The sequence below is a fragment of the Mugil cephalus genome, chromosome 1 (assembly GCF_022458985.1).
Source record: "Mugil cephalus isolate CIBA_MC_2020 chromosome 1, CIBA_Mcephalus_1.1, whole genome shotgun sequence".
NCBI classification, from domain to species: domain Eukaryota; kingdom Metazoa; phylum Chordata; class Actinopteri; order Mugiliformes; family Mugilidae; genus Mugil; species Mugil cephalus.
The window spans coordinates 45,103,761-45,124,765 of record NC_061770.1 but is presented as its reverse complement, the minus strand read 5'-3'; the positions used below and the strand labels follow the sequence as shown (position 1 = coordinate 45,124,765).

General features: G+C 42.1%; 1 protein-coding gene across 4 annotated transcripts in view; it reads right to left on the bottom strand.

The window, feature by feature from the left end:
• arap2 (ArfGAP with RhoGAP domain, ankyrin repeat and PH domain 2) overlaps positions 1-21,005 on the bottom strand; it is a 130,612-nt gene that overhangs the window by 62,870 nt on the left and 46,737 nt on the right. For all 4 annotated transcript variants that reach the window (XM_047606624.1, XM_047606613.1, XM_047606641.1 and 1 more), the window contains 5 exons: positions 20,939-21,005; positions 13,121-13,320; positions 9,059-9,144; positions 8,612-8,794; positions 1,577-1,751 (listed from right to left, as the gene is read on the bottom strand). The exon at positions 20,939-21,005 is cut by the window's right edge and continues 40 nt beyond it. In XM_047606624.1, coding sequence (XP_047462580.1) covers positions 1,577-1,751; positions 8,612-8,794; positions 9,059-9,144; positions 13,121-13,320; positions 20,939-21,005 — 711 coding nt within the window. The remainder of the gene's footprint in view (positions 1-1,576; positions 1,752-8,611; positions 8,795-9,058; positions 9,145-13,120; positions 13,321-20,938) is intronic.

Sequence of the window (21,005 nt, the reverse complement as noted above, 5' to 3'; positions counted from 1 at the left end):
TTGTAAAAGTTCAATTTGCACACCTAGTTTAAAGGCCTGCTCACCGATTTATGAGACCGTGCTGCATTTTTTATTTTTTTTATTTTTTTTTATTTTTTAAGCCTAGCCAGGAGAATACATGAGTTATTCTGTTTCGTAGCTGCTTTTCGAGAGCCGGTACCCCACCTGTGCTGAACACTGACCATGGAAAAGTTTCCTGTGGTCTAAGCAGAACTCCTCCAATTGTTACTGAATGAAAAAAAGGGAAGAAAGAATTAAAAGAGTTGAGTAAAATATGGGTGGTTCACGAGCACCATTCTGAAATAGTTCATGCCGTTTTATTTCCGTGTCTTGAACAGTTCCATGAATCATCAAGTGTTGAGTGCCTTTTGCGTAGCATTAGCTCCATTAGTCTTTGATGTCATGTAGGTAACAATGGTACACGTAAGACTGCTTTCATGGAACACATTTTGTAATGAGCTAAAACTAGAGTTGGCATTAAATGGATAACTACACATCAGGCCGGTAACATGTCATTTAGAGTAGGCTCTTATCCCCGTACTCCTTTTGTTGTAGGAAAACCAATACACCGCATAAGCAGCAACAGTGTAAACTCACTCAACAAACCAAGCTACATTGATTTAGCTTGCTTCCAAAAAGCTCTGATGGACCTTTATCTTTGGACCCAGTGACGTGCTAATGACAGGTCTTTTCAACGCTAACGTGTTTTGGTGGTGATGTTGCTCATTTGCAAGCACATGTCACTTGTGTTTTATTTCCACGAATTTGATATTAGCACATAATGTTAGTAGCACAGATAGTAAGATATCAAGATAGCTAATAATTGTATAGCATCATGTAACATGGTACATTAAAACATGAGGGCTCAATGCTAATTGGGACTCGGGCTTGACTACCACACCAACCTATAGTCCGACACTTAGCTAGCTCTGTAAAAAAAAAATATCCAAAAAGTTAAACAAACCGAACTGGACTTGTTGACTTTTCTTGAAGACATTCACTATCCACCACTCATCCAAGCGGCTTCTTCAATTCTCAATGAGTGGTGGGGAGTTTGAGTATTCATTATACATCTGTGGGAGGCACACTCACTCGAGTTTAAAAGAACATACTTTACTGTCATTGAAGGAAGTTGTTTAGATCCTGAAACTTTAAATAGCCATTAATGGACAGAACCTCTGGCCTTGAGGTACGAATAGGTATGAATAACATTTTGGCACAGACGTTTGTATTCTCCACAGCTCTTTTTTCAAGAGTGTTTGCTATTTGCAACTGAGCTACTGTGACCAAGCAATTTTCCTTGTGGATTGATGAAGTCCATCTAAGTCTTAGTCTAATACGTTGGTCTGATGTATAGCTGACGCAACCTGGGAGAAACAGTCTCCCGCTATAGCATTTTAGCTAATGAAATCACCTACTTTTGATCCATGTGAACACGGAGGCCATCTGATTTGAGATTAAACAGGAAATAAAGAGACTAAAAGAGCAAATGACGGAACTTCTGTTGTATATGTGCCACCCAGAAAGAGATGACTGGACCAACCGTGACTAAGGGCGGGGGCACAGAGCTGCTTACCGGACAGTTTGTTCTGGTGCAGGAACTCCATCTGTAGCTTCTGTCCGGCGCGCTGAGCCAAGAGGTACGGGGTGGAGTAGGTCGGATCCCCGGTGGCGCACATAACATCTGCCCCGCTGAACACCAGCGCCATGGTCTGCAGCACGTCGGCCGTCACCACAGCTGCACACAGCGCCTGCACACGGAAACATGTCAGGGCACGTGAAGAGTTTCTCTGTGTTGCGTCTTAGCTCGGTTTACCGCGGGTCCCCTGAGGTCTCCACATCATTTATTAAATATCTCAATAATGCATGTGCAGGATAATCTTCTGTTTGTTATTTAAACGCGGTTATGAATCGGATTCTTGAGGCGGGTTTTTTAATAGTCTCAAATCTTGTTTATGAAAGTCCACCTGTCACTTAACGGCCCCTGCTATGATGGCCTAATAAAAGGCTGAATAAGTGGCGCAGCGGCTCATTGGATTTCTAAGTAGCTTTCTGTGGCTGGATTAATACCTTTAAAATTTTCACATCTCAGGCAATAAAGCGGTGAAAATCCCTGGAAATGCGAGCATGGTCTCGCTTCCCCGTGTAGGGGGGACAGCTTGCCGTTGCTACGCGAGCGCGCGCGAATGGTGGGTTGATAGGGGACGAAGGGTCTATAAAGCGGCGTCAGAAAATCACATAAAGTTTAGAATCGAGTTAGACCCGCTGATCTCGAAAGAGAAGTTAAAATATGATGAAACTTTAATACTCCCTCTGGGGATCATTAAAGCTCTAATCCCTGTGAAAAAAAAAAGGAATATAGCAAATAAGAACAGGACAAATGGGCCATATTAAATATAATGAAACTAACAATTTCAAAGACGAGGAGTGTGGGAATAAAGAGATGAAAAACAATGAAGTGAGCAGCGGCAGCCCGAGCGGGAGGATGGGGGGAATAAAGTCTTCCGAACACCGCCCCCCTCCCCGAAAAAACGCAAGACATGTACAAGAACAAACGGGCGAATACCGCAACATGACAATTTATCAAACATGTGAAGATACTTGTTTGAGAACATATGTAAAATAACATACATGTATATTGTATAAAATCATTCAATGGTTTGTGTACTTTTGCTTCAAATGCCTTCATGCAACATCATTATTACATTACACGCTCGTCGGCCACTTTATTAGGTACACCTTGCTAGTAAAAGGTTGGACACCCTTTTGCCTTCAGAACTGCCTTGATGTTATTCGTTTCATACTTTCAACAAGGTGTTGCAAACATTCCTCAGAGATTTTGGTCCATATTAACATAACACCATCACACAGTTGCTGCAGATTTGTCGGCTGCACATCTATGATGGAAATCTCTCGTTCCACCACATCCCAAAGGTGCTCTATCTATTGGATTGAGATGTGGTGACTGTGGAGGCCATTGGAGTGAACAGTGAACTCATTGTCATGTTCTAGAAACCAGTTTGAGATGATATGAGCTTTGTGACATGGTGCATTATCCTGCTGGAAGTAGCCGTCAGTAGATGGTACACAGTGGTCATAGAGGGATGGACATGGTCAGCAACAATACTCAGGTAGACTGTGGCAATTAAACCATGCTCAGTTTGTACTAAGGGGCCCAAAGAAAATATCCCCCACACCTTTAGCCTGAACCGTTGATACAAGGCAGGATGGATCCATGCTTTCATGTTGTTTAAGCCAAATTCTGACCCTGCCATCTGAATGTCGCAGCTCCAAAACAACTGCAGCTCACTGGATAGTTTCTCTTCCTCAGACCGTTCTCTGTAAACCCTAGAGATGGTTGTGTGTGTGAAAATCCCAGTAGATCAGCAGTTTCTGAAACACTCAGCCCGTCTGGCACCAGACGGTGCACGTTCAAAGTTCTTCCCCATCTGATGCCCAGTTTGAACTTCAGCAAGTTGTCTTGATCACCTCTACATGCCTAAATGCACTGAATTGCAGCCATGTGATTGGCTGATTAGCTACATGTCTTAAGAAGCAATTCAACAGGTGTACCTAATAAAGTGGCCAGTGAGTGTATAATTAAACAACTGAGCGCACATGTATCATAGTTGCAGGTACAGAGATCTATTTTGAAATTTCAAAACTACCACAGAAACTTGTTGCTTTATCTGAACTTACGACACACTACCTTACGAGTTCCGACCGAAGACATTATGCAACTGTATTCACATGCTAAACTAAAGTGTAAATCTTTGAGGCTGAAAAACCAAAGCCAACGAGGAAATGTCCAAATTCACAGTTCATCAGATGACCACGTGAGGCAGGCTCCAAAAGTGGGTCAATCTCCAAGTTAAAATGTCCAACTTTACAGCAGAAATAGAGACAGCTTTGGTCCATACAGTTCGTTTCTTCAACCATGATAATTTTAGTTGGACAATTTTCATATTCCACACCCAGGTACTAGGCACTGAAGTGAGGGCAAAAGTTTTATTTAACCGTAAGTTAGACGGAGTCAGGCAGAGCCAAGATGGCCGCAGCCATAGCGAACATGTTGAGCTTCAAAATTGATCTTCAGTAATCTTATGCGTAACTTTAAGTTAAAGGGATAGGCCATGTGAAATTTTGTCACTCACCTTATTCCCCAGAGTTGGATAAGTGAGAAAAATCAGTCCATGCATTGTCCTAATCCGACAGTGCAGCTGTTAGCTTTAGCTTAGCATAGGCGCTATAATGTAGTGTTGCCAATTAGCCAGTTAGTGACTAAATTTCACATAGGGGTGTCATATGCCTTTAAGTTCATCTTTAAATCTCAAAGAAGTGCGCCTTTAACTATAAAACCACATGATATTGCACTGGGTTACAAAGTATTTTGTTTCTTAAGTGTTGTTGCAAATTGTGGTCATCTGTCAGCCAAAGGAAACACTTTTAAATGCTTCTTCAAATACATGACGTTAAACTTCCCCTTTAAAAGAGGCAAAGTAATAGCCATGCGGAATTACTTAGTTACACCCTGTTAACACCGTCATCCGGCTTAGATTTCCAGATACTTGATCTTTTATTTAACCACGATTGAGCCAGGCAAAGCCAAGATGGCAGCAGCCATAGCGAAAGTGCTGAGCTTCAAAACCTGCTCTTTGGGAACCTCATGCATGACTTTAGCAGGGGACTGAACTATTTTCTTTCTTTTTTTTTTCTTACCATCTCCTTAACAAAAGTTGCACGTGGTTTGTTGCAAACTGAGATCACCGGTCAGCCAAAAGAAATGCTTCTTTAAATACGTGACGTTGCACTTCCCCTTTAAAAGAGACAAAATAGTCACTTAGGCATGTGGAATTACTCAGTTAAAACCCGTTTACACCATGATTCAGCTTAGATATCCAGATAAAAGAATTAGAAGAGTACAGCCTGACCTACGAAAATGTTTTCTTTCTCTGTCCGTCTCTTTCCATCTGTCCAGTCAACTGATGCGACATTGTGCACGGTGACCCTCAACAAAGTGGATCAACAGAGGAGACGAGTGGCAAATGGCGGAATTTCAACGAACAACCTCCCCTTTCATCGGGCTCGGGCCGCGTCAGTGGGCTGCATCGATCTGCCACAAACAAGCAATATCCGTCTGAAAGCGAGGCGCGCCGAGGCCTTGCATATACACACACAAACGGACACAAACCTGTCAATACAGCCTGACCACCCACAGACAGGGCCTGCACCCAGATAAAGACGTTACAAGAAATTCATTTATTTCCATCTGTGCTCTGTTTCCGCATTTGTCTTCTTCGCCAAAAAAGTAAAAGCGCAGAGATATTAATTTGCGGAGAGACACCGTCAGTTTATTCTCCCTTTTGTTCTCGCACGGAAGACGGGGTCAGATTACGGCAAAACAGTCCCATGCAACCTGGCCTTATTCTGTATCGTCTCTGGAAATGACCTTCCGTGTCATAGCAATTACTGTAGCCACAAGAGGGTTCGTGCGAGTGTGAGGGTGTGTAATGATATAAGAAGGTCCTTTGACACCCCCCTCTCTAGGTCATGCGGTCTGCGGAGACTCTGTGGAGGTCACCGGGATATGAGCTTCTAATGGGAAACATGGGACCACGAGGCAGAGAGTGGGACAGAGAGAGGGCAAGCAATAAAAAAAAATATAAAATAAATAAAAATATAGATGCGGAACACAATAAGAGCAGAGATTATGTGGAGACGCATATAGGCTTGATCACCTAGGAAACACTTTTTTTTTTTAAAGTACCTGAAACGACGCTTTATATAGCGATTCGCTTTGAGTGAGCTTCGTGACCCCTGAGCTCGTAAAACCTGTTAAAATGCCATCGCGTGATTTCAGAATTGCGTGAATGTCAACGAGGAAATTGCTAGTATTATTGTCTTTTTGTTCCAGAGAGGACCCCCCAAAGGAATAGGTTTTATATAGCTTTTATTATTTCATAATTCACACTTGGGCTACAGTAAGTAAATGTGACACAGAACTGGAACAACATGCCCAATGAGATTAGACTCAGTGTCCTTGTTTGCGTTAAAAATACTTTCTTCATTTGTTGCTTGTGATTTATTACTTTACGTTATGATAAGTGGAACTGTTCTGAAGAGTGTTTATTATTATTACTACTATTACGGCGCATGCACATATGTGGAATTATATAATGGCTCTCTGATACGTTGATCCCTGTCAAATCTGTTGAGCGTTTATAAAGGCAGACCAGAGAGTGAGAAAGCAAACACAACCACCCACCTTCCACCTCCATTTCTCTCATGCACACACACACATTTCCGCCGGTCAGACCATTTTAGGCATCCACACTCTCTATTTCTGTCACACTTCCTCTCCAATATCACCTTTCAAAAAAAATAAAAATAAATTAAAAAATAAAATAGATAAAACTCCCACAAGGGCGGCAAATTCGCAAGTGGAGCGGCACACATGTTCACACGCGTGCATGTCGACGTACTCAAAAGAAAAGCCAGCGGAGCCGCCATAAAACCGACCCAAGCGTTTCTGTTGTGGATCCTAATCCACTTTTCCACTTAGCTAGCTGGTATATCTCCCCCTTACTTTCTCGCCTCATTCCCTCCCGCCGTCCACATTTCCATTCCCCTTCTTTCCACGCAGGAAAACAATACGAGGGGTCTGATCTGCGTAAATGCTGACGCAGGTGGAAACTTCTTCACTGCTTTTTGCTTTTAAGACCTTCTCTTTGAAAAGGAAGCCAAAATGAAAAAAAAAAAGAAAAAAAAAAAGAGCTGGCCCCTTTCTGCAGCAGCAATAAACCCCAAGCTGTAAAGGCCTTAGCTCCGACACGCCTCCTGCAGCACACCAACGTCGATAAGACTTCCGCCTCTGGCATCTTTAGGCTTAAAGTGCATATTTACTGATGGTCAAAAGGTCGGGAAAATATGGGCTTTTTCAAGTTCGATAAATTTAGCTAATGGAGCAGCAGACAATGTTCCATTTTCCTTAAAGGTTCAGATCAATGTGTTGGTGGCGGTCACTTAGCTTGGTGAACAAATTATACATAACCACTAAAAAGGGTTTATGACTTGTTGTCTTACTTAATTAATTATTAATTAATGCTAATGCTAGCTCTGGTAAAAACCACTCTGGTGTTCAGTGGACTGAATTATATACAAAGCTAAAAGTATAGTAAATGATAATTGCAATAAGTCTTGTATTTTTATTACTTATTACTTATTTACCATTGGTACTCAAAGCACTTCACAGTCGCAGTGACACATCAACGCATTTTGTCATACAACTGCTAACACTTTTGTGAATGAGCAGTGTATGTGTATGTGAATATGTATTGTCATTAGAGCCATAACTGAATGAAGATATATATATATATATACATATTTTCTAGGCAGTATATCTATTGTTGCTAGCTGTGCTTGCTACTATGAAATCAGGTAGCAGGTAGTAAGTCTTTTGATGTAACGCCACACACTGTATTGCAGAACAGCTCCTCAAAAGTGAAGTCAAAGCAAGCAGAGCTCCCCCTGGTGACTGGCTGCAGTATAGGTCATAAGCTCCGCCGCCTCCATGTCATTGGATAGAAATGGGCTAAACCAAAACACTAAAGTTAACGTCAAATATGTTTTTTTCAAGGATGGTTTCAGTCATTTTGGAAGAAGTGCGGCGTGTTGTCCATATTTATATACAGTCTATGCATAACCTACCTATGGTACGCTGCAGCATTCTTCTTTGTCTGTGGCTCAGTGCAACATACTGGTAGTGACTTGGGGGTCAAACAAAGTGTTTGCAGTTAGGGCAGGCAAGACTGCGCTAACCGCAAAAACTTTGTTTTATTTTTAACACATTAAACTTACTCAGAACATGACAGGTGTTATATCTAAAGATGTGGTTGTTGCTATCAAATTCTATGCTACTTAGCACAACTCTCAACGACGGGTATATCGCCTAGAAAACATGTACCATTGAGCTGTAGCTTAAGTAACAGATATTCTGACACCTTCCGTACAAAGACAAAATTGTATACGAACTAAGTGATTCTTTGTTATGCGGAGAGCGCAGTACATGGAGGCACTGGTAAAAAGTCAACACACTGATGTAGGTCATGTGCACGTGTTGTCACCTGAAGACAAAGTCAGTTAAAGCTTTAACACTGTGGATATTTCTATTTGCTAGGGACCAGGGAGGGAGTCGGCTGGGGATCTACTGTGCTTGCACCATCTGCTCTACTTATAAAAGCAGGTAAGGTCAACAGAAGCACACAGAGTATACTGATGAAATGAAGAAGAAACTAAGTTAGTCTATGTTTAGAATTTCTTGTTTAAGTGGTGAAGTACTTTCTTCTTTTGTGATAATATACAGTGCAATATCAGAGTTGTCAAGTTGCAGTGAAGATGTGGGAATATAAAGACTGCACTGAAAGGTAATTCACTTGCTTCACACTTCATGACTGTCTCTCATTTCATCAGATTAAGGCATGTAGCGGCAGTCGATGCCCAATGTTTGAACTACAAAAATCACCATACTAGAGGAACACCTCAAGGCATCATTTCCATACCTCCAGTTCCTCATGCTGTTACTCATACTGAAGTGCCCCCATGAAGTCTGTACCTGGTTGAGCTCCTCCAGGTCACAAAAGCCCTCCAGGACCCTCCGGTATTTCCTCTCCCGGTACTTCCTGCGGATGAATGTGGCGCGCTGCTCTGCAGAAGCCCCGCTGTGAAGATCCTCCTCCAGAGGAAGATTAGCAGCCCAGAAACTGTTAGCATTCTTGTTCCCAACCTCCAGGAAGAGCTAAAGGGTGGGAAAACATGTGTAAAGGGACAAGTCGAGATGAGAAATATTAGTAGAGCTAAGACCTGACAAGGGCCAAACCAAAACTAAAAGTATGGTTTGGTTTAATTCATGCAATCAATCATCGCCATCTCCATGGTGGTTATGTTGCAAGCATTATACATCAAACTCTATGGCAACAAAATGTGTTACTCAGTGCATGGCCTATCAATTAATAACATTGTTTTCTAATGAGGAGATACTGCGCACACACATCGTATTTACCTCCACTAGTTCATTGCTCCAGATACTGCTGTCCAACTTCAAGCTCCGCACTTTGGAAAGACTTGGCCCAAGGGAGCGGTGTTGTCCTAGCACACAGGAAGACACCAGTCATCAAATTCAAAAGAGCGCAGAGATTTCACGAGTAAGTATATCTTCAGAAACGCCTGTCAGGCATGTACATATAAGCACAGCAATCTCCTCAGCGTGCACAAACACACACCAAACGGCAGTGGTGGAATAAACAATAAACAGGCAGTTACAAGACGGAGAAACAGAGCATGACTGCAAGCTCATTCTCTCACTTACAACAGACATATTTAGCCCCCTCAGCTCTCCTAATTGGAAATGAAAGCAGAGAACGAGGGCCATTAATTGCTAATGAATCATGAGTAATTCATTGTGTTTGTTGGTCGGCCTGTTTATTTGGGTGAACGAGAGGCTTCTGGGGTTGCTTGTGGCCAAAGACAGAGCATACATGCATAATACATTAGACAGAAACACGCTGTATGTGTGAATGTGAATTATTGTCCTGTGAGTAGCGGCAGATAATTTTAGATTTAGATTTGGCATGATCTCATTACTGTCTTCCACTCTCAAGTAGAGCAGCTGGGAATGAAAATGAAGGGTTATGAGTTGTGAAAGGCCATCTTGACACAGTTCTACAGAATACAGATGCAAGCGATTTTTGATTTGACACGCCAGCTAGTCGCCATTATTTTCATTACTTACTTTAGAAATACCAGTGTTGAAAGAAACCTTCACATTTCTTAGATTAAGAGTGCTGCTGTCCTCATTCAGCGCAGCGTAATCATATATAATTGGTGTAAATTGATGAACAAATTGGCTACACAAACCTCATGCAGACTAACTGTCCCAAATGTCTCTTCATTATATAACTATGAGCTGTTCACAAACATTAGGACACCAGGATTCTGTAACTAACAGGTCTAATTAATCCCAGATTGAATTCGATGCGTGGAGCGTGATCTGACACTTGGGTATATTGTATATAACGGTTCAGAACCTATTCTTCTTTCCTTGAGTACCCAGGCATATTGCTACCTGTAATTTCTCAATTTCATTTTATTTGAAATGTGGTACATTCAAATAGTAATATTTCGAAGGCATCTTATGCTAAGCACAAGATTTATGTAAAGTAATGTGTTGTCCATATTACTCTGGAAGTTGCACTCTGGAGTGGCCCCAGTGTCAAACCTTGTGGAACACCATGAGGCTCCCCAAGCTCGGAACAGTGTAATCTATTACATTAAATGGGGACTAGGTTTGCTACATCTGTATTTGATTGAGGCAGATGTCATTTTGTCCTGACCTCAACATGCTCTGAATTAAAGAGCTTTGTCTCCCAATAAATTAGATTTAATGTTTCTAACAAGCGCATTTTAAGAAAAATCAACAAAATAAAATCAATGTAAACAATAAGAGGTGTTATTAGCAGCTTTTGTCATACAGCTGGTTTAGATGTTGAGAGGCTACAGATAAAAAGTCGTCCCTTCTTCTCGTTTTCTGGAAAAACACACATTAAATAGTCCAGTGTCCTGTGGTGTAGAGTTTAAATCTGATTTGTTCAATCCCAGTGATTCAAGTCAAAATAATAACAAGTCCAGCCTGACAAATGAAGGCCAAAGCGCAAGAGCCTGCCAATTTTCTCTGTGAAGCAGAGAAAATATTTCACTCCGAGTGCCTGCTGCAGTGTTTGAGCTGTGCTCCATCCACTGAGCCATGCACCTCCACAGGACCTCTTTCACTTGTGTAAGGGTAATGAAGCTAAAACAAAAGTGTGCGTGAGCATGTGGCACCAGATACACAGCACTGTGCACTGTCTTCTCGTATAAATAGCCCGTTGTAAATGTCTTCATCTTTCCCGTGGAACCAAAACAACACACAAAAGGGCATCCCCATCACGGCAGCTCTTACAACATAAATAAATAAATAAATGCCCCAGCCCACCAAGGGCTCTTTCTCCCCCAATTAAAAACTTTCCCGGTGACTCCAGCGACAGTACATGGAGCACTTTCCAAACCCTCTGTACTTGTGTGGCATTTTCCCCTCACTCAGTGACGAGTCAGGAGGAAACAGAGCAAGACAATGAGCACTACATTTTTTTGTGTTACCATGGAAACTGTTGCCAGCAGTCTACAGGTTACATCCTGGTTTAAAGAAGTTTAATACAATTACATGTGTGGAGCACAGCCTTTAAGGGCTTTCATTTCCTCTGGTAGTTGTGCTGAAGGGTGAGAGAAAGGACCAAAAGAATGAAAAGGAGATTTAAGGACAGTATTAGATTGGTAAATCATTCTTCTAATTTCTTTTCCTCTTGCTATTGCCTGTTAAGATGTCCACAAAAAATTAGTCTGGGATTTAATCTTTTAATTTATGGATTAAATAGAATATTTATTTGACACTTGTAGTCCTCTACAGGTGGAGACCAAAATAAAGTCTACTGCCCTTTAAATGTCAAATAATTCATTGGTTTTTAAGTTTATTTCAAGTATAATACATAGTATAATAACTAATAATTAGTTAATTAGAATTAAAATTAGAATTAATTCTATTACTGTGTCTTTTATAAGTAATTTTTTTACCAACTCATTAACAAAATTTAAAAAGTTAGATTGTATTAGTTTCCAGTTCATAGTTTTTCCCGTTTTTTTATTTTATTTTTTTTTTAACAAATAATACAGAGAATAATTTTTAAGAACAATAACTTTTCCAAAATTAACTTTTCCAACGCAAGGTCTTCTTATGACAACAAAAGCTTAAAATATGATTCGGTATTAAAACTTTTGTAAACAAGCGATTTTATTTTCCTGAAAAATTCTAATTATTTACTTTTTTTTTTTTTTTTTACACACTATCTGTTACACTCTGGTAGTGCACCACAATTTTGTACCATTGTTTTGAAGAACCAAACTGAAATAAACAACTGCAATAATCCAAAATCTATGCAAACAAAGACATAATATTGAAGGATGAAGCCGTTCTACAAGAAGGAGTAGAGTTCCAGGCTATTAAATTTCATTCTGCCTTGATACAAAAAAAAAAAGCCAATCTGGGATCATTTTAACGACCGGTCTTCTCATTTACATCCTTCCTCTTCCTCTTGTTCAGCATTTCTCTTTATTGTCCGTGACAATAAAGCGTTAAGAGTGCTAATTAAAAGCGTGTCCACAGCCTAATTTAAGGACGACGCAGTGTGCGGACAGCTTCCTGGTTACAAACACTCACCCTCTCGCTCTAAATGTACAGTACAGTAAACACCCAATGGAAGTGAAATCATTTAAGGATGTCTGAAAAAGGAAGTTGAGTATTCGACGCGGAGGTGGTGAAGCCGTTTGGGATCCCCAGCGAGTCCTCGCCTGTGGCCTAATCTTTGTTGTCATTTCATCTGAGGCGTCCAGCGTTGCCAAATAGATTAGAGGAGTCCAGGGGCCAGGGGACGACTGCCATAAGTGGCTTACCACCCGAGATCTTATTCTGAAAGAGACCGTGGGTCAGAGTGCATGCCCACACACGACTAAGACAGGAGGCTAAAGACTGAGTACTAACATGAATTGCTTCTTTTTATTTCATTTCTGTTTTTTGCCCCATTTAGCCTGACTTCGACTCTTGCTCATAACTTTTTAAATGCAGCAAAGTGTTCATAATAATTGCTCCCTTCAAAGTAATAAGCAGGATGAAGGTGCTGCCTGGTTTTAAAGCACTTTAGGTTGTTTCTTCTTCATTCCCGGAGACGTCTGCAGCAAACTATTTAGTACTGAACTCAATCTCACTATCTAGAGCTCAGATATATCAACACAATACAACAAGAAAGCTATGGAGAAATGAAGCACACATCTCATATTTTTACTGCGGGAGGTCAGGGGGTCGTCCTTGCAGGTGAGGCTGCAGGTGTCTGCCTGCTTCCGTCTCACAAAGCTGCGTGTTGGAGGTGTGAGGACATCTTTTCTATCATATGTAGACATAATACGCTGCTTACGGGCATGAAAACCTGCACCTGAAAGTGCGCGAGGGAGGCCTGGAGCGAACCAGTCCGTTCCTTACCTGCACATTTCTTACAGATGACCACGCCCAGGTTGACCGACGCCCACTCCGGCTCCGAGGCGTGGCAGTCGGCGCAGGTCCTGTTGGCCTCGTTGAACCAGATCTTCTCCGCCACTTCGTAGTCGTAGAGCGTCTCGGCGATCGATTCCTGGACCGCCTCAACCCACTCCTCCTTCTCCCGTTCTGAGTCGGCCGTGAAGCTGCAAAGATCGATTTTTCTCTTTTTTTTTTGTGCCCAACACATACCTCACTGTTATTGATTTGATTTGAGGGAGCAATTAAACAGCATAGTATCGCTTGGCGGGTTATGGGGGCGTGCAGTATTTGAAAGTCTTTTTTTTCTTTTTTTTTTTTTTTAGGGGGAGGTGGGTTGCTAAGTGTGTATGTGTGATTGCAATAGATTTGGTGGAATTGATAGAGGGACGGGGAGAGGGGCGGGTAAAATCAATCCGTCTCACCATGCACAGCTGAAATCTATAAAGTTCTAATGCGGGATATTTTTCCAGGATATTATTCTACATTAGACTAAGGGGGGGAAAAAAAGAAGTACACGTTCACAGCTTTGAAATATATTTTTAAAAAATCATGTTTAACACTCTTGTTCCATCAGGGCTTGGAACTAGAACTCTGTCCATCTGAAAAATTTAAGAAAAACAAAACAATTAAGATGAGTTTGGTCACATAACGATGCTCCATCTGTCATATGTACGTCTAAAAGTCTCTAACTTGCCAATTTGCGCGTTATAAACGGGAGAGTGATCTGCAAGCATGTATCATTAATAGTGACTGAGGTTTGCACACACGCCAGTAACCTGGTAACTATGATGAACGGAAGAGTATTAGGGCCACCCATGACCCCTAGAGGGTCCATGGAGGTACTGCAGGGGGGGTCGCAACATCTTCGGTTGATTAGACATTTTTATATATTTTTATTACGAATTAAAATGTATTGAAATGCACATTAACCTGAATCCAACATATTTTGGTAAATGGATAAGGGATAGCTTAATATTGAATGCAAAATGATTATAAATTATAAATAGCACTAAGCCGAGTTTAATATAGAACACATATTGTAGGTAGGGGGTCCCTACTAAATCTCTCCATCAGTTTGGGGTCCTCCACCTGAAAAACACTGAAGACCTCTGGTCTAAATTATAAAAAAAAATAAAAAATGAAGAAGAGCTGTTGTGCTCCGAGATATATTTTTACAGGCTCACGAAAGCCAAAGAACAGAGAAGTGCATCTTTTATTTAGCTACATTTATCATAACTGAAATGACCTAAAATTAACTTAAACTAACTGAAACTGAGGCCGATCCACTTTTCCAAATAAGGGGGTGCTCTAGTACAAAGCCGTTGTAGCTGTGTACGAAAGTACGAAAGGGTCATAATTTAGCATATTGTATTTTGCATGGTGTAGAAATCAGGTCCATATAAATACCAGGAGAACTGATTTCTGGCCACTTGGTCCACATGTTCGTGGATCATCTGTTATTTGGTAGTTTGTGTGGATCATTGTTGAGTCCAATTGTCCTTAATTTGATCTGATAATCCCCCCGATCTTGCTGCATTTCGGGTGGAAGTAACATCAATGTACACTCTCTGTTATATCTGACTGCTGCACGGCAACAGTGCAAAAGCTGGGCACGGACGCACTGTGGTCCGGAAAGTCCGAATACAGCCAGGTCTCCGCAAAACACACAAAAGAAAAAACTGCTCACGCCACACTCCCTCTGGGACACAGTTCGTCCATCTTGCCAAGGACGGTTTGTATTTTGACTTTTTTCCTCAAAGTGCATGATGAAAAAAAGAAACAAACTACCTCCTCTCATTTTTTTCTGATGGGCGGCCCTAACGCCCTTAATAATAGTGAGACATCATGCACACATGCTCTATTGTTCACTTGCTGCGCGTCATTCGTGTGCCCGCAAATCTTTCCAAATCACCGGTTTTCTGAAGTAATACTTTTTCTGCACACGCAGTCATCGAGTGCACACTTCCGTCATAGGAGGAGAGCTACGGCGCAGACTCCTGACAGAGAGAGTGCTGCCCTTTAAGTGCGTGCGTCATTCTAAGAAGTTGCAGAACATTTGCAGGATTAGCTAAATGTATGCTAAGTCTGTATAATAAGCAATCTGCATGCACATGTGAGCTTCAGATAGGAAAAGATGGGCAGATCGACGGAGATACAAAACCGAGGGGAAAGACAGACAGAGAGCACCCTAGCTTGACTGAAAGGAGCACTTAGAAAGGAGAAATGGGACCGCCGGTCTCCATGGCAACCTGGCAACCGGTGTAAAGTAAGACGGAAGATGTGGGGGAGACGGGGGGAGAGAGGGAGGGAGGGAGGGAGGACGTTGAAGGGGGGGAGCGAGGCTCTCGCCTGGAGCAGAGGATGTGCGCCAGGCCAGCCTCGCCCGAGTCGCCCGGCAGGGATCGATAGGTTGATTGGGTTCAGCCGTTTCCGTGACCACCGGTCTCTGCCCGGGGCCCGTCTAAAGAGGCGACTGCTCACACCGAAAACCACCGAGGAGCTAGGGGGGAGGCAGGGCTAGGAGGTAGCACCGGAGGAAGTGACTGAGACGCAGAGTTTTAGAAACACCGGTCTCCGATGAGGCCATAGAGTAAACTACAGCTTAAGGGACTAGCAGTCTTTAAAAAAAGAAGAAAATTTAAAAGATCATATATAAAAAAAAAAAAAAACACGTCTACAGAATGAATAGAAGTAAAACCATCTCGCAAACCAACCATAAACAAATTGCTGCCTTTGCCCCAGCTGTAAAAGTAGCTCTGACTTAGCTCCTTTCAAGCAATCTTTCATGTTGTCCAAATACGTCAATTAGCCGCACATCAACACACGTCCATCATCTGCCAAAAAACTATAATGATGGAGCTCGGGCGCTTTAATACGCTGCTCCCATGTAATCAAAGAAATGTAAAATGTGTGAATGGGGACACAAGGGAGACCTACACAATATTCATTAATACAAAGGACAAGATATTATAAGCTGCCCATGATCTGAGGCAAAACTCATTTAGAAGACTAGTCCAGCTGAAAAACCGACCAGCAGACCAGCTACTAACTAGCCTAGCCTAGCCGAGCCGAGCCGAGCCGAGCCGAGCCGAGCCGAGCCGAGCCGAGCCTAGCCTAGCCTAGCCAGCAGCAGTAGGTAATAGAGATGATGGGACATGCGACTTCAATTCAACCAACACCTCCTGCCAAGATCAGAAGGTGGTCATAACGCTGTGCCTGATCAGTGTTAAGAGTGGATCAGCAAATTATCCGGCTCCAAACTGCTGACTTGAGCTAAGGTCCTGAACTGTGACAAAATCATTCCTTGGCCGGGTACAGTGACTTCCCAGAATCCATTTGTAACTTGATGTTTTTACACTTCGGTTTCTGGACTCCGTGCTTAGCTAACAGTCTTTTCGAAGCTCTGAGAGTGGTATCGATCTTCTCGTCCAGCTCGAATAAATGTCAAACAATCCCAGGAAAAAAAAAAAAGAGAGAGAGACCCTTTAGCATTCAGTTTTCCACCTGACCTTCATGGTCCGCTCGAAGACAGCTTCAGGGTTCCCCATTCACCGCAGGGTTTTGTATCAAGTCCCCACTCATGAAAATGTATATTATATATTAAAAAAAAAAAAAGGCAAAATGACAAATTAACGTTGGATTACCAAATTTAACGTGTGGTAGTTTGACACTGCGGAAGGTTTTTGTTTCACTTAAAATATTCAAGCTCAGAATTTCTCTTTAAGCTCACGCAAGACAAATTTAGCATGTGATAATCCCATGTGACCCGTGTGTCCATTTCTAACAGCTTCCCCTTTGCATACAAGAGGGAATCACGCAGAGACGATTTCATGGACTGACATTTATCATTCTAAGAAACCTGGGAATAAATCTAATGCCAGTCACTGACACAGGTCCAAAGTTCCATCGACCATTTAGTGGGAACTCTACATGATAAACCAGAAACGCTGGCTGATATTCAGTTATCATCAATCATGTTGCAGCGCCGCAATAAGCTCATTACCGCTCGGCTCGGGGACGCTTTTGTTTCCGTTTGTTCCATATCTTTGCAAGAAACACTGCAGACTTCGGTTTGCTGATCCTGAAGATTGCTGCTGGTAAAAACAAAACAAAAAAAAAAAAGTCTGACATTCTGAATCTCTACGCCTCAGCCACGGTAAACCAGATGGCATCATTGTGAAATAATCAAACCTATTAGATGTAATATTACCAGTGTTACAGATGCAAAAAAAGCAAATAAACATCTCAGTTTGTCTTTCATGGATTTTTGCTTTTTTCAATCCGTCTCTAATGAGTCCAGCACAGCTAGAAAAATCCAGTATTATACATAAAAGAAGCGCCCTTTAAGATCATCAGTGTGAGCAAAGAAAACCGATGGGTTGAGCTGTCGACAGTCAGACACCAGAGACATGAAATGAAAATGACCTACCTACTTAACCAAAACATGCTAGTGCGGAAGCTCACGTGTTTGATGGTGCATGTTTGAGGAGGTTTAAGACCGACCACCCATCAATCCATCACTGTGTTGTACGTCAACCACGTGTCAACCACAGTTAGCATTTATAGCGATACATTCGTACTATCTTTGCGATCTACCGGCCGACTGCGGTTGACCTATTGGCCGACACTGCTCTTGAACATACCTAGCCTGACGCGGTCAGAGTCAGTTCATCTGAATGTCAATGGGATTTCATTATGGGGCGTGTTTTGATGCTAAAGAGAAAAAAAAATGCCTCTCCATGCTAATGGACAGTCCAACAACCAAGCCATCCGAGCCATTTTGTTCACACATTTCTCAGGCGACTACATCACTGTGAATCTTCGGCCCGTCACCGCACACAGCCCATCGAACCAGTTGGACTGGACAGCGGATCTTTGCTGGAGCACAATGAGCTCCTAGTGGAGCAAATTACAGAGCAACCTTCCCCAGCAACAAGTTTTATGGGAGGTGAAGTTTGTGCGAATCAAAACCGCTGAATCTTCCTCCCAGACAGGAACAAACAAAAGTACCTCACGGATACCACTGCACAAATGGCCGTATGAGTGGTGTTTATATGAGAGGTAACCCTTTTCTTCAAGGGATTCCGGGGATTTCGACCAGCGCAGCTCCACTATCTTTGAGGTTTTACATGGCTATTTTTCTTTGATCCACCTCTGCCATTCCCTGGCGGTCAATGGAGATAAAGGGAATCTATATATATGTGCGGCTTAAATTCACACATTTTGAAAATACGGCAAAAACAAGTCCCTCCAACCCCTTCGATCACGGCGATCCAGCTCGCCGCCAAGAATTTTAATAAGGAAATATTTTATGCCTACAGTAAAAACACAGTCCAACGATTTCAATATGTGCCAAACAAACCCAAAACAAACCCCGACAAACACGGATCTCTCTCCAATTTGCCCTTGAGCTAGGGCTTTATCTGCAGCCATTCTTCAGCGCAAGTGCTTTTTGATCAAGAGAACAAAGTTTTTCGCTTTTCAAAGTTGAACGTCTTTGCTGGGCTACGTCTGCTCACCTCTGCGCCTCATTGTCATTCTCTCTACTCATAAAAGCAGCCGGCACGACGGGCCGAGCGCTCCGTCCATTTAGCGGCGGCAAAACAATGGAAAAGCCAAAGTGAGTCTCCACAGCTTAAAGTGATTAGATGAGTTTCTCACTAATCCCCACCTTGAGCAGGTAGGAGAACGCTCCCAGGGCCGCCAATCGATTTGATCCACACGCACGCACACACTCACGCACAATAACAACCTTTCAGAAAGCGCCTCATCGAAACAATTCTGAAGACCTGAGCTCATTTAAATTTCTTCTTCTTTTTGTTCCTTACAAAATGGCCATTACACCCAGCGTTTTAATGAGGCTGCCAAACGATGGGACCATTAAGGGAGCTGACACAAACAGATCGATCGGACATGCAACACACGGGTGGAGGAATGAGGGCAAAAAAAAAAAAAAAAGGCGATGGGCAAAAAAAAAAAAGGAAGGGGTAAAACAGAGAAAACGGTGAAGGAGCGCACACAAACAAACGAGGCGCGCTTTGTGTAGGCAGCTGTGACGGCCGTGTTCTAAATGGGCCATTACAGCACAAACAAGCGAGCGCGCTCATTGATTGTAGGGCCTGAAGTCACCTGAAAGGCTTTGAGCCCTAGAGAGGCTACAGAGATACCCGCACAAAGCACCCAGGGGACGCTTTGTTAAAAAAAAAAAAAAAAAAACCTGATCGATAATTAGTGTTTGTTTTTTTTTCTGTACAGGACCGCTTTCTCATGTACCGTATACTCAGCAATGATCAATAAGGTGCGCGGTTCGGAGGCTGCGATTCACGAGGAGCTTTTTGAAAAGGATCTGACATGGGGGGGCCGCTAAATGCACTACATGCCAACTCTTTTGTCTCATTAGGGCTGAGTCTTAACTCGGCGACGGCTCATTAGCTTCACAAGTTGAGCCGCAAAGGAAAACGGTAAAAGCGCATGAGTTAGTCTCGAGCGGCCGACAGCGAAACCGGTTTTCGTCGAGCCGTTTGAGGTTTTCGGTTCGCGACATCGAGGTCGCGCTTAAATTCGCGGTCCCTCTCGGGCGGAAATAAAAACTGTTGCGTGTTCAGATCCATTGCCAACACAACGAGAGGAATCAGAATGAGGGGATTTAGACGATGAAGCTACACTGAGTCATGGGCAAATCTAATTCTAATGCCTTGTTCAACTTTACCTCAGTTGCAGCTAATTAAACTTTCATTATCCTTACATTTGCCGCCTGCAGTTGAAACTAGAAGTTCACATGCACTGTATAAAAATTAAAAAATTCTCACTGTCTGATATTGAATCAAATCAAACTTTTTCCATTTTAGATCAGATCACCAAAAGGATTTCCATTTGCTAAATGTTGGAAAACACTCGTAAAAAGAAAAGGAGGTAAGACTAAAAAAATAAAAATATAAGTAACAATAGCAAATAAATTAGTTAATAAAAATAATAATAATAATAATAAAATTGATCAAATAGACAAAAATACACATTTGCGTTTGTACCAAAATAAATGCAAAAAATTACTTTAATAATCCTAACTGATCTAAAACAGAAAAAGTTTGGTCCGGTTTAATGTCACACAGTGAGACTGAAAGGTTTTGTCTTTTTATAGTGAGTCTAAACGTCTGGTTTCAAGTGTCCCTTACAGAGAACAGAGAAAAACAACTAAAAATGTTCACAAACAAAACCGTTATCCAAACTCCTAACAAGAAGCTTTTATGTGGCTGATCGCTTGCTCTTGTCTTTCTTAATTAAACTTTTAAAAGATAAGGAGTCGAGTAATGGTTTTGTATTTGCGCACCAAATAAGAACAAAGGGAAGAAAATGAGAAAGATGCTCAAGTTGTAGGTGCCAAATTAATTTGCCCGTTGTTTCCAAGCAGACTGGTAAATACAACGAATCCTCCACCCATCAGACGGTTACGAAAGAGATGAATCTGATAACGGCCACGTGTATATTCTTTCACTTAACCTTTATCACGCAGACACTCTTAATGCCTCACGCGTATGTGAGCAGATGGACCCAAATGCTTGCAGTCACTTTTTAACAAAGACTAAAAACATTATTCTGAGGGGTTTGTATGTTTGGAGCTGTGGGATCTAACAGTTTTCTCTTACACACAGTAAATACAGGCCCTGAACTACTTGAGTCTTTGTTGTGGGTGAAAGGGGGCGAGGTGAAACTCATGGACAGGTAATATAGAGTACACCTGCGATACTGTACTACTGCTATACGGAAATGAAGAGCACAACATACCAGAAGTTTTTGAAAGGTGTGTTGACCTCAAAGCCCCTGCGGTCCACGTCTCTAATATTGGCCGCGG